Source organism: Rosa chinensis, chromosome 4 (genome assembly GCF_002994745.2).
Source record: "Rosa chinensis cultivar Old Blush chromosome 4, RchiOBHm-V2, whole genome shotgun sequence".
Classification (NCBI taxonomy): Eukaryota; Viridiplantae; Streptophyta; class Magnoliopsida; order Rosales; family Rosaceae; genus Rosa; species Rosa chinensis.
This window is the reverse complement of record NC_037091.1, coordinates 43,938,925-43,951,659: the sequence shown is the minus strand read 5'-3', so window position 1 is coordinate 43,951,659 and position 12,735 is coordinate 43,938,925. Positions and strand designations below refer to the sequence as shown.

The 12,735-nt window shown below is 37.3% G+C and overlaps 1 protein-coding gene and 1 long non-coding RNA gene across 3 annotated transcripts; one reads left to right on the top strand and one right to left on the bottom strand.

Annotated features, from left to right (window-relative positions):
• Positions 1 to 6,546: 6,546 nt before the first annotated feature.
• Positions 6,547 to 8,438, top strand: LOC112196658. Of its 2 annotated transcripts, none has more exons than XR_002935306.2 (4): positions 6,547 to 6,862; positions 7,221 to 7,304; positions 7,398 to 7,516; positions 7,917 to 8,438. It is a non-coding gene; the product is annotated as an uncharacterized LOC112196658 (long non-coding RNA). The 2 variants fall into 2 exon arrangements; XR_005809912.1 differs by having other exon boundaries at positions 6,549 to 6,862; positions 7,398 to 7,473.
• A 359-nt stretch (positions 8,439 to 8,797) lies between these two features.
• Positions 8,798 to 12,327, bottom strand: LOC112196641 (probable serine incorporator). Its single transcript, XM_024337044.2, has 6 exons — positions 12,071 to 12,327; positions 11,387 to 11,623; positions 10,457 to 10,568; positions 10,203 to 10,377; positions 9,435 to 9,672; positions 8,798 to 9,325 (listed from the first exon to the last, which is right to left on the bottom strand). Exons 1-6 carry the CDS (start codon positions 12,243 to 12,245, stop codon positions 9,033 to 9,035), a joined length of 1,230 nt encoding a protein of 409 aa, XP_024192812.1. The 5' UTR covers positions 12,246 to 12,327; the 3' UTR covers positions 8,798 to 9,032.
• Between the last annotated feature and the right edge of the window lie 408 nt (positions 12,328 to 12,735).

Below are 12,735 nucleotides of genomic sequence, written 5' to 3'. Positions count from 1 at the left end.
GGAAAGATTTGTAAAAGAGTTAAGTTTTTAAGTGCCTTACTTGCTGTAAGTGAATATAATCCCACTTTTTGAACTTAATATTGTACTATTTTCTGCATAATATTCTCCTATAATAGTGGAATTAAAAATAATAAACTTCCAAACTATAAGCAATATTATGAATCTAATCTCTCTTTTGGTTAAGCCTTATGAATCTAAGTTTGTATATTAACTTCTTGTTTCTTTATGAATGCTGATAAAAAGCTGAACTAATATTAATTTCTTATGCATGTTGCATTATATATATGATCCTTGTTTATAGAAACATGTTTGCTTTGTGATATGAAGGAGTCTTGTAGATTACTGGTGCTTTTAACTAGCAACATTATGTTTCTGAGAAGTACCAAAATGTTATTAGTTGTGCTGATCAATCAATGTTATTTGGGTTCTTAACAAAAGTGATATTTTTGTTCATCTACTGTGTTAATTGCTGTACGAAAGGCCTATGAGTTGATTCAGTCTTGATTCTTCTATCTTGTTTGCTTTGTGATATTTATATCAAATTGCCTAGTGTTGATTGTTTTCTTAATATATAATTCTTGCTCTTTCCAAACATTTATGCTACCATGAATGGTGTAAAAGACATTCAGCTCTGTTTTCTTTTATACATAGGGTTTCCTTACATATTTGCACCAAATCACATCCAAATGAGTCATCAGGAAGCCTACTGATGCGCAACATTCAAATGTTGTTTTTATTTCAAAATCCAAGGGTATTATTGAAACTTAGACGTATTTTTACTTTCCTTTCCTTCACCAACCAAACACAGGAAAGGAAATCAAATGGTCTTTCCTGAATACTTTTCCTACTTTACCAAACACATGAAAGGAAAACTGACAGGAATTTTGATTTCCCACCTCCATAGGAAAGACAAGGGAATTGATTTCCCTTCCGTGAACCAAACGAGGCCTAATAGTAATCAAATTCTCTTCGTTAGAGCATTTTTAGCAATGCTAGCCATTTTTGAGTCAAATTTTAGCCAAATTAGCTAAAAAGTCATTTTAGCTAGCCATTTTAGAAATACGTCTGCATTAGTACTCTCTACTTTAGCTAGTTTTAAATTTATATTATTTTTTAAATGAAGATTTGATAGTTTAAATTTATTTATAAATTACATAAAATAAATGTCTTAAATTATAGAGAGCCTCATCTCGCTCTCTATATTTAAGAGTGAGATAGTTAAAAGTTATAATAGAGAGCCACTTAGGAGTCTGTTACAATTGCTAAAATAGATAAAAAGCTAAACATGTTCTCCAAAATCGCTAAAGAGCCAAAATAAAGAGTCTGCTAAAAATGTTTTTATTTGACTAATTGCGGTAAAAATATACCACATAAATGAGATTTCAAATATAATTTTGAGAAACATACAGCCTTATCAATGAAGAATGCTCTTAACTTGCATAGAGCAACTCCAATAGATTTTTTAAATAGTATTTTTACTTATTATATAAAAGTTTTTCTTAACTTTCAACTCCAACATATTCTTTATCTCCTTCTTTATTTTAGAGAATATCACTAAAATTCTTGTTTTTATTACCAAATGAAAGAAATATAGTAATATCAATAGCTAATATATTGTAATTGTGACATGAAATCAAGTACTTCTTTATAAATCATAAATATAAATAATTTTTTTTTTTGTTGACAGAAAGAGATCAGCCCATTATATTAATTCAGCAAGCAGTACAAAAACGAAATACCCCTATAGGGTCGACAAAAAGAATCGTTCCTTAGGGAACCCTAAAAACCTATTCTAAAACAAGAATAAGACACAGGAAACCCCTAGTACACCCACCTTTTAAGGAAAATTATGCATCATTATTCCAAACAAAGATCATAAACCTCCGAAGCAAAATAGTAAAATGAATCCTCAGAGGAATTGATACTTGCGACCCAAACAAAATTTAAATAGTACTATGGGCCCTAGAGCCCCAATCTAGCTAGCCCCACACCAAAGAGGTAGACCAAAGCAAGAGCCCAAATGGGAGCCCCACTACCCAGTTTAAAGCCCAAAAGGCCCAACCATTCCAGTCTTTGGGATGAGCAAGGATAGCCCACCCAGGACCAGCGGGCCTTGAGCCAGCCCAAAATGCCAAAAATCTGGCCCAGCCCATAGATGGGAGTGTAGCATCTTCCTCCGTCTAGCCGCCGTAGCATGGCCAACCCCATCTTCTATCCCCATGCCGGCGCCAGCAGAGCGGCTCCTCCGACGAGCGAGAGCCATCCACCATCACCAGTGCCATTGAAGGACTACAACTTGAGCAAAACGTAGGAGTCCGGGTCCAAACAAAACAATCAGTAACTCCAGCCATTGCACCACCGTCGAGAGCTGCAGACCCAGTCACGCAAATCACTACACACCAACCATCCTTTGCCAGCGAACTTTCAATGAGATCAGGTCGAAAAACCCAATCCTTGCCACTGTCACTCGGGTTTGATCGAGACAGCACCACATACATGGCCCTCCATCTCAACCCAATCAGCATCCGGTCGACCCACCAAGCAAAATCATCGAGTCCGACACCACCATCACCACTAAAACACAAAACTACCACAGGAACATCGCCACTCAAAGCAACGAAGGAGAGAAGAAACAGCCAAAGAACGACCATGGCCTCCATTGGCAAGCAATAGAGGAAGTCGGAGAAGCCGCCACCGTAAAGGAAAAGTTTCTCAAACCCTAGCAGAGAGACGGCTAGGTCTTCTCATAAATGTAAATAATGATTTAATATGTTTACTAATATATTTTTATTAACAAATCAAACATTAGCTAAGTTTTAAGTAACATTGTTGAAGGTCCGAAAACTAAAGAAGATAAAAATGTGTCTACTATGGTTTCCTAGTCGTCGACCTCTTTTTCACCTAAGAGGCGGCGATGGCTTCAGCCTCCGTCCATCTCCCCTATTAAGATGTCTATCTTTGACTATCGCTTCCATTTCTTGCTTTGGTTCTCCACCAACAATGGCCCATCCACTATAGAGGAAGACAACGTCTCGCGTTCTCCAACTAATATTTCCAGGCCATCAATCACTTCGGCGACAAATATTTGGTTTGAAATCTATGTACATGGTGTCACTGGCATTGAACCATGGGTGGATCAGATCTTCTTCTGCTCGTGCGGCGTGGATTTACGACGACATCACTGAAGGTGATCGGAAAGTGTTATCCTGAATATTATGATCAATCTCCACCTAACTTGATCTGTTGATCAAGCATCTCATTAAGGAACCCTAAATGTGCCATCGGTAACAAACACATCGCCTTAAGATGACCATGTTACTAGGAAGATGTTATCTAGGGACTTCTCCCCTTGTTTTCAAACTTGTGGATCTCAGGTTCGAATCGCCTGCTAACTCATGCATGCAAGTTGAACATTGTTTTGGGTAGAACTAATAAAAGAGTGAAGCAAACCAACGCGTACCCTTGGTGCTCTCAAATTACTACGAACAATGGCTACCCAAGGATATTCCATGATCCCTTAAACCACACTTAGGCGTATATCAAAGGAAATCATGGGAGATATGTTGGAATGTGATCATGTGATTAGATGGCTTCACAATAAGTATGTTATCTGTGAGGAGATTTACCATAACATTTGTGCATCAAGACATACTTGAACAAGGAAATTCATGTATCCTGAAAGGGTACAATAATATGGAACTGAAAGGATACATATATGCTGATTATTATGGTGAAGATGTATAACTAATCAATAGTTATATCTCTTCACTCAAGAGGCACAATTATTGAGGTCCATAAAAGGAACCTCAATCCATTCCATTACCATTCATTCAGAGATTTGAGTTCCCCTTGTTATGTCTAAACTACAGGAACCATACCATTGTGATTAATAGTCTAATGATAATAATCACAACGATCATTTCTATATTTTCCTACAAGAAACTCTAAATCAAACAATGTTGAGGACAACTACAACCTATCTAAATTGTAACTTGCCACATTAGAAAAAGAGGGACCAGTAATCTCAACACGCTTCTCCTATAAAGTTCATTTCCCAAAAACAAAAGCATGATTCTTTGCTCTAATTCTATTATTATGCCAAAATCAGAATTCAGACTGACTTAAGCGTTGGAAATTCTTGAGAAAGTCTTGCGTACGGCAAACGCAAGGAACATGTGGTACAGGCTGGCCAATCAGACCCTTAGCAGGGGGTATTTTGGGAATTTCACTTTAAAAGAAATTTTTGGTGGGTTCTGATTGGGTAGCCGTAGGGCCACGTGGTGCGGCTGCCGTATGTAAGAATTTTTCAAAATTCTTTATTCAATAGTTGTGATCCCTCCTACTCGTACTTTCCTCATTTGATAGATCACTCAAAAGTTTCGGAAACATTAACTGCATGCCTACAAGGATCCACATTCTTACCAAACAGACCTCTTAAACTGGTCAACTCATGTTGCCTATAAATTGTACAAAAATTCACAACAATAAGACTTAACCAATATTGTGAAGAGAAATACTAATAATCTGATTGAGGCAGGTACAAGATGAATTGTGACGGAGCATATCAAGCCTCCTCTAGACGAGGTGGAGTAGGTTGTGCACTGCGTAATGATGGGGGTAGTTTCATAGCTGGACAGATGAAGCCCTATGGTCTACTCACTTCACCTTTTCACGCGGAACTGCTGGCTCTCCGGGATGGTATTCTCCTAGCCCAGTCTCTGCACCATGAAGAGGTAACTTTCGAAAGTGACTGCTCACTTTTGGTTAAAGCTATCAACTCACCTTCTCAAGATCTATCCACTATGAATGTATTGATTAACGAAGTCAAGCAACTGCTGCAAGGCAAACGGGGTTTTAGTGTTACTCGTGTTCGACGTGAAGCTAATGTAGTTGCACATACCTTAGCAACCCAGGCAGCAAGAACTAGTGATGGTCAAGTTTGGTTTACTCTAGCTCCCGAATCTATAAGGGATGTCATTCGAAACGATGTAATCATTATCTGATTCAATAAAATTACTTTTCCAAAAAAAAATCTGACATAATAATTTATTTTATGTTCTTCTTAATCTTAGAGAACAAAATATTTAAAACTTGAAATCTCACCAACAATATCGAGAGATACAGCCATACAGGGGAGGTTTCACATAATAATGATGCGCGCTTAATTAAATTGTATGCACACATTTCTTATTGTCTAGGGTCCTAGGGATCATATGTATCCTCTGAAATTTCATAATTACATTGTCTAGTCCAAACTGGTGATACTAATTACAGTGTGGCAAACAGATGGACCGACCAATTTCTTGGCTAAGCCAGTTTTCCAAGAAAAGGAAAGAAGTATCTGATCGCAGAACAATTTACATGGTCCACAATTTTAAAGCAATGCACCATGGAGGCATGGATGCTTTAGGTAGTCATTGCTCACCTCTTACCAGGGCCGGTCCTGAGATTCTAATGGCCTGAGGCAAAGAATTAAAATGTGGCCTCCTATATATATGTATATATATGAAATACAAAATCATGTATTTTGAATAAAAATAATGTATTTTGAATAAAAGTAAATATGAAATATAACAAAACAAAAGTATATGAATTTTTATTCCCTACATAAATTTCTGAATTAAACTAGTTAGTCATATGGAAAAAGAAGAGGAAAAGTTTATATGGAAAAGGAAAAAGAACAAAAAACGGGGGGATGGCGGGGTCCAAGAAAAAATTAACTTAATTAAAAGAGATTGAATAAAAAAAAAAAAAAGTGACAAGAGGAATGGGAAGCCGGGATTTGAACCTTGGTGGTAAGGACTCAAACTAATTTCAGCTCCGTTGGAGCAACAAGCCATTTATTCTTTGGAAAAGCAAACAAAATATATATACCATCTTTAACATATTTACAGAAACTACGGAGGCCCCCGGGAGCTGGTGGCCTGAGGCGGCTACCTCAAGTGGCAGCCCTTAGGGCCGGCCCTGCCTCTTACCTCTTTCAGAAAGAGAGAGAAGAAAGAAATAAGAATAGAGAAAAGAAAAGTTGGAAATTTTGTGAATCAGATATGTGCTTGCAATGACCAATTTCTTGCCATGTCTTTGTTAGTGTTAACTTGACATGTTAACTTATCTCGAAACAAAAAATTAATAATTTAATATATATTATCAATTCATTTTTTAAAACAGAAAAATAATGATTTGATATATATCGTTGACTCATTGTTTTTACGCATATAATTGTGATTGGATCTTTTACGCATTAGACAATACATGTGCAACTAAATTAGCCCATGCTTTTTCCACCAAAGTTCAATGTCAGAAATGAACTCGATCCACTCAATCAGGATATTAAGTTGCATGATAAAGGCAATAAATACAAATCCATAAATTGTAAGGGTCATGCTCATTGGGTCCATATCATCTCCATCACTATCTAGTTTCTTCCACGCTATGATAGTATAGAATTTGTACTCGTCAAGGAAGAAAGAGCTTTCAAACATAGGCTATGTTTGGGGGGGCTTTTTTGCTCCCGTGCTTATAAGCAAAGCCAAATTTAGTGTTTGGTAAACTCTCTAACAGCCTGCTTTTATTGGAAGCCCTGGCTTTTTGAGAGGAAAAGCGGAAGCCGGCAGGAGGGTGCTTCTGGCTTCTAAAAGCCGTGCGGCCACTGTAGCGAATAAATGAACTTTTCAAAATACCAATGGGTACCCTTATGAATTTGGTGTAATTACACGACCCAACCTCCACCCCTACCAATTAGATGCCCCTTCTCTTCCTCAACTCTCCGTCTTCTCCGTCAACTCTCTCTCTCTCTCTCTCTCGGTGCTCTTAAGACGTCGTTCCTCCATCTTCGTTCTCCCCGGTGGTCACATTGAGTTCGGTAAGAGGTTTTGTTAGTGATTTTGATTTCATGGGTTTGATTTCATTTCTCTTTGTCCCGAAAACCTGAAATTTTGGGTGGATTGGATTCGATAAAATTTTGGGTTTTGTTTTGTGATGGGAATAGATGAACAAGTTTGTATATTTATTGGAGAATTGGAAATAGATGAACAAGTTTTGTTTTCAGAATTGAGAATTGAGAATTTGGTTAAATTTTGTTTTGTAATGAGAATAGATGAACAAGTGGGATTTGACGAGATGGAAGCCGGAGTCTTTTGTAGCTTTATCTTGTCAAATGTTTTTTTTCAAAGATTTATGATTGCTGATGGTTCATATCCATTTTCTTAATTGTCTGCAAGTTTTATCTGGAATACCCAGTTTCCAGTTTCTAGACTTCCACCCAGTTTACGCCTGCTCGTGGTCCAGATCACTTTTTATTTCAGGTGAGCTATCTCTTCAGAATTACACCCAGCAAAGTAGTCTAGTTTGCTTGCATTGCATCATATATTAACATAGAGTTTTGTGATAAATGACAGGGTATATAAATATAGTGGAATTGGGTCACGGGGAATCACCAACAGCATCAACATGATGACCAAGATCAAGACCACTGTAATCAACTTACCAACCCCTTCTTAACATCATGGGTTAATTAGTAAGTTGTGTAAAATAAAGAAAGAATCATAGTATTCAGAGCTAGCTACTTAATCAATATCGTGTGGCAGATCAAATTAGTAAAATGTGTTAGTGTGAATGTTTTCAGAATAAAAAATCACCATGTTCCATCAAAGTTAGCAACTTGTGTATGATCCATTAAAGTTTAGATCAAATGGATAAGTTTTCAGAATAAAAAATCATCTATGATTCATCAAAGTTAGCAACTTGTGTGTGATTTTCTTGCTTGGCTTGTCCATGAACTTTGTTGGGTTTTCGATTCCATGTGAATTTCAGGCTTTGATTTTGCGTAATTGAATTTATGAACTTATGTTGGGAAAAGTTTAGCAACTTGATATTGAATGTCTATTGTTTTGTTTGACATTTTGTTGCTTGGTAAGGTTCATGGATAGCAACGATGGGAGTCCTCCTCACGGTGGAGATCCTGCAATGGATGCAGGGGATTGGAGGAACCAATTGCAGGCGATTCGTGGAAAAGAATTGTCAATAAGATGTTACTATGCTGAAATTTAAGTGAATTGTCAATAAGTGCTCAAGTGAATTATTGAATGATATTGTTCATGTTGTTGAGATCATTGTACCTCTGCTATGATCTTGAAGTATATCACTTTAGAGTAGGTTTCACATAGCGTTATATGGAGTATAGATCACATCAGCAATGGAAGTTGATTGATGCTCAAGTTGTCTTACTTGTCATGTGGTGAAATGAAGCTAGATGATACTGATTTTGCCAATTTTGAGCTTTGTTTCCAAAGTGGGAAACCAATGTTATTGGACTCGTGATGATCTTTTATTTTATAGTTTTTAGTTTTGATCCTTGGTTTGAGCTTGATGTAGAAGCACAAGTATTCTGTGCTAGTTATGTATAGCATCAAATAAGAAATGTTACATTTCCCGGGTAATGGAATGGAGGTGGTTAACCACCAAAGATTTTATATGTAAATTTTAAAGGTTACTAATCGTTCAAGTTCTTCACAGGAAAGGGAAAAGAAAAAAAAAAAAGAAACAAGAGCAATGCAACTACATTATATAACCATATAATTAAGCAAAAATTCTTTCATGTCCAAATTGGTCATTTCACAAATAAAAAGCACAAGCCAGTTTGAGTTTACCAAACATTTTGCCACTGCTTTTGCCACTTACAGCACTTATAAAAAGCCAGTTTACCAAACACTCAGCTGCTTTGCTTTTCAGCCACTTATTTTCAAAAATAAGCAAAAGCCAGCTTTTCTTCAAAGCACAGCCATACCAAACACACCCATAGCTAGAAATTTCAGTTGGAGACCTCATTTTAGTTTTTATTGCAATTTTTGCTCCATATATACACAAAAGCAACACTTACATACTAGAGACTACCAGGAGACAACGTATTGAAATTTCACCGAGCTCAACTATACTTTAAACTCCCAACCATGACTATCTAGAAAGCTATAAGATAACTACAAGTCCAATTTGTAATCCACAGGAAAACAACCGAGATTCTGTGAAGGAGGAATCTAGAATTCCCGGTCTGGGAAAAGTAAAGGAGCTACAAGGGACCAAACATATAGTCCAGCAGTAACCCACTCTGTGCAGATTCGCACCCAAACTGATGTCCAGCCAACGTCTATAAGGTCTGAGCTCTCTGATGTGTTGGTCCAACCCGAAAGAAGCATGGCTGAATACATGCTAGCCAAGGCAAATATCAGGTGGAAAAATGTATAGGAATAGCTGACAGGTTGTGCTTCTTTTTCATTCTTTTCTTTCCCTTCTTCCAACTCTTTCCCCTCAAGAAGAGGTTTCTTTTCAGCTGCGCCACAAATTGGAACGAGTTTGCAAAGAACTTAAATGTAACTTACAAATGAGAGTAACTTTGATGTATTGCAACATAAACGACTAAAAAAGTTTATTTTGAGTACCTGCCCTGGGTGAAGACGGTGGTGACAGAAAAGTTGTTGAAGATCCAGCACGTAATGCAGAGTACAGAACTGAAAGAATGGTCGTCACCATCCCAAGAAGAGTAGTACTAAAAGAGACTGCGCTGGAGTGGTGAAGACCATTGCAAGCATAGCCAACAGGCTCACAGGAAAGAGCCGTGTAGCACACATAAGCACAATATACTGATATAACAGAAGCAGGAAGGAGGCTGCCATTCACCTGTTTGAAATTTACAGGCAAAATAGTGATGGGGGTTAACCCTTAGTATATGACCCAACACCATAGAACAAACCTACCAAGTCCCAATTTTTCCAAATAACAAAGATCATATCATATAACACTACAATTCACCAATAAAAATCTTTGCAGTACTGTGTACTACATGATGGAATAAGATATGATGAGTTTTCTCAAAAACCAAGTACCAGGACAATTTCCTTCAGTAAAGAGTGGAGATAAACTTGTCAAGAAATGTAGGTAAGAGTGCTAATGAGCCTATCCAGAGCAATTCAGAGCCATTTTGTGTTGCCCAAAATCATAACACTCCACGTGATCAGTGTCCTTTACTAGATTAACACCAGAAATCTATGGTAATGATTCCTAATTCCTTCAAGAGAGCATGGGTTTCAATTTATACACAATCTACATAGTATGCATGAATAGGTTCATCGATTAACATATGGGGAAAGATGGACATGTTACATCAAGCATGAGTTTCAAATTGACGAAAGTTACCATTCTATCCTTACCGTTGGGTGTAATGCAATCACTGCAAATGCAAATGCCAGAATCATGGTCATGACAATGAAGAAGACATTAAGGCCACAGTCATTGCCAGAGGGATTGAACCAAATGAACAGAATGCCTAAGAACACAAATGCTGCAATATAGCACCCAATTGATATAGCAAGCAAGGCGATATACCTGAAATGTATTAATACATACAGTTAAACTCATTTGAACCAGTGATGGAGGAAATGATACATATCAGGACTAAACTCACCATTTTTGTTCATCTTTCTCCACCCATGCATCATTCCAGGAGTGAGTAAAGTCTAGTAAGATAATCACTTGAACCAGTAAAAACAGGCCTGCCCCAAATTTTGATATATCTCCTGCATGCAGATATAACAGAGATCAACTATTGATTTTAGCATAAAACCAGGCAACAGAACAGTAATTTTCCCAGTGACAAAACAACCACTAGTGAGAATCGGATTCATGACTGGCCGAATAATGTTGAAGTGTTGGCCCATTACCTAGTATCCAAGTCTGAATATCATATGCAACTATCCAAGTCTAAACCTAGCCTGAAAGTGCTAAAACCCCTCTAATAAAAGAACTTTGTGGCTACACTCAACTAACGAGATATTTTCTCTACCATCCAGATTCGTAGTCTTTATTTGTTATAATAAAAATAAAGCCATGAAATAAGTTTTCCCTTCAGATATAATAGAGACTTATTTTCCCTTCAGATATAATAGAGATCAACTAGTCACTTTAGCATAAAATCACAGGGAACAGAACAGTACTTTTCCCAGTGATGAAACAACCATCAGGGAGAATCAGATTCAGGACTGGCCGAAATAAGTTTTCCCTTACTTCAATCAAAATTATCAACTCTGAGATTCAATTAATAATGAACTCCTAGGTGACCATGTAAATGGTGGATTCTAAAACCCCACAATCCCCATGTATGTTCCACAATCAAAAAACAATTCTTTTTCCTGCAAAGAACATTCTTTCCAGGGAAACTTTAATGCTATTAGAATTTAAGATTCATTTGCTACAGCATACAAATCATTTACTTTCTTCAGTACATGTTAAGCACACTAATAAAGCAAGGTAGGATCACCACATTCTCCGTGGCACCAGGTCAAATAACAGAAGCAGAAACTATTGATGTCTCAGACCTATTTAGGAGAAAACTAACCGTAGATTGTGATGACAATGTCTGGAAGAAAAAACATGAGAATGACAAGCAAAAGCCAGATGACCATCTTGGCAATCCATCCACCATGGTGCCAGCCATCTCGTCGGTCATTTCGATCCTTCACACCAATCATTATAAGCGCAAGTATCGCAAAAAACAAGAAATTCCCCATGCTTACCCGAAGAACCGCTTGTATTTGATACCATGCCTTGGTGTGAGTCTCGGAAGAGCTTATCCCTATCGATACCAATAGCGATAAGAAACAATCATATCACACAGTGGCAAACAATCTTGAAAGGTGAAACAAAAATCACATAAAAAGTATTCTAGCTCAAAATGCAATTCTGAATTTCTGACATTGCCAAATTTATAATGAACGATAATAATGCAACCACTAAATTCCTTTTTTTTTTTCATTTTTTTTTTTTCAATAATCTTCATTTCATTCATCATGTTTAGACAGTGATATATCAATTGCACGATCCATAATCATAACAGAGACTTCAACAAGCATCCCAAAACGAATCGAAACAAATCAAACCCAGTTCATGAAGCTCGGAGCTCAATACAAACAACCCAAAAATCCAGAATTTGCTATCTTCTTCAACAACTAAACAATTCTACTACATACCCAATTAAAACCAGCTCCTAAAACGAAAAGGGTCGGTGAGAAATTGGACTCACATGGGATTTTCTCCAAGAGAGGAGCTCCAACTTCTCTAAGAATCCAAGTGACGACCAAGGAAAGCCCGAAGAGGCCGCAGTACCCGAGTCTCGCGGATTTGCTGGAAATCCCGGAGGCCACGGAGGAGCAGAGGCCGCAAGTGGAAGCGCTGCAGCAAGAGCACAAGCACGACATCTCTGTCTCTCTGTCTCTCTCTGTGTAACGTTCTAGAGGAAGGAGATGATGTAAGTGTGTGAAGGACTGACTGGTAGCTCTGGTTAGGTGTTGAATAGAGAATTTTCGCACGTAATTTTTAAATTTTGATGGATTGTGACCCTCGGTAATTACGTGGACTGACCCCTTTTGTTTTCTGATTTAGCGGTAATGTCCTCTTTTTTGCTTACCATTTCTTAGTTTAGCCCGGTAAGAAAGATTTTTCTAAAATCGAGTCAGAAAAAAAAAATATCACTAAACGAAGAGTCTAGATTGTTGTTGGAATTCAAAATTAAATTTGGTTAGGATTATTATGGAAACAAAAATGGGTGATATTTGATTCTTTTTTTTAGTTGAAAAAGTCATACATTATGCAATTTAACAAGTATTATAATAACCACACACTCATATGGGTTGTCAGAAAAAGTGTTACACATAATATATTGCCAAGTACACCCTTAAACATAGTACA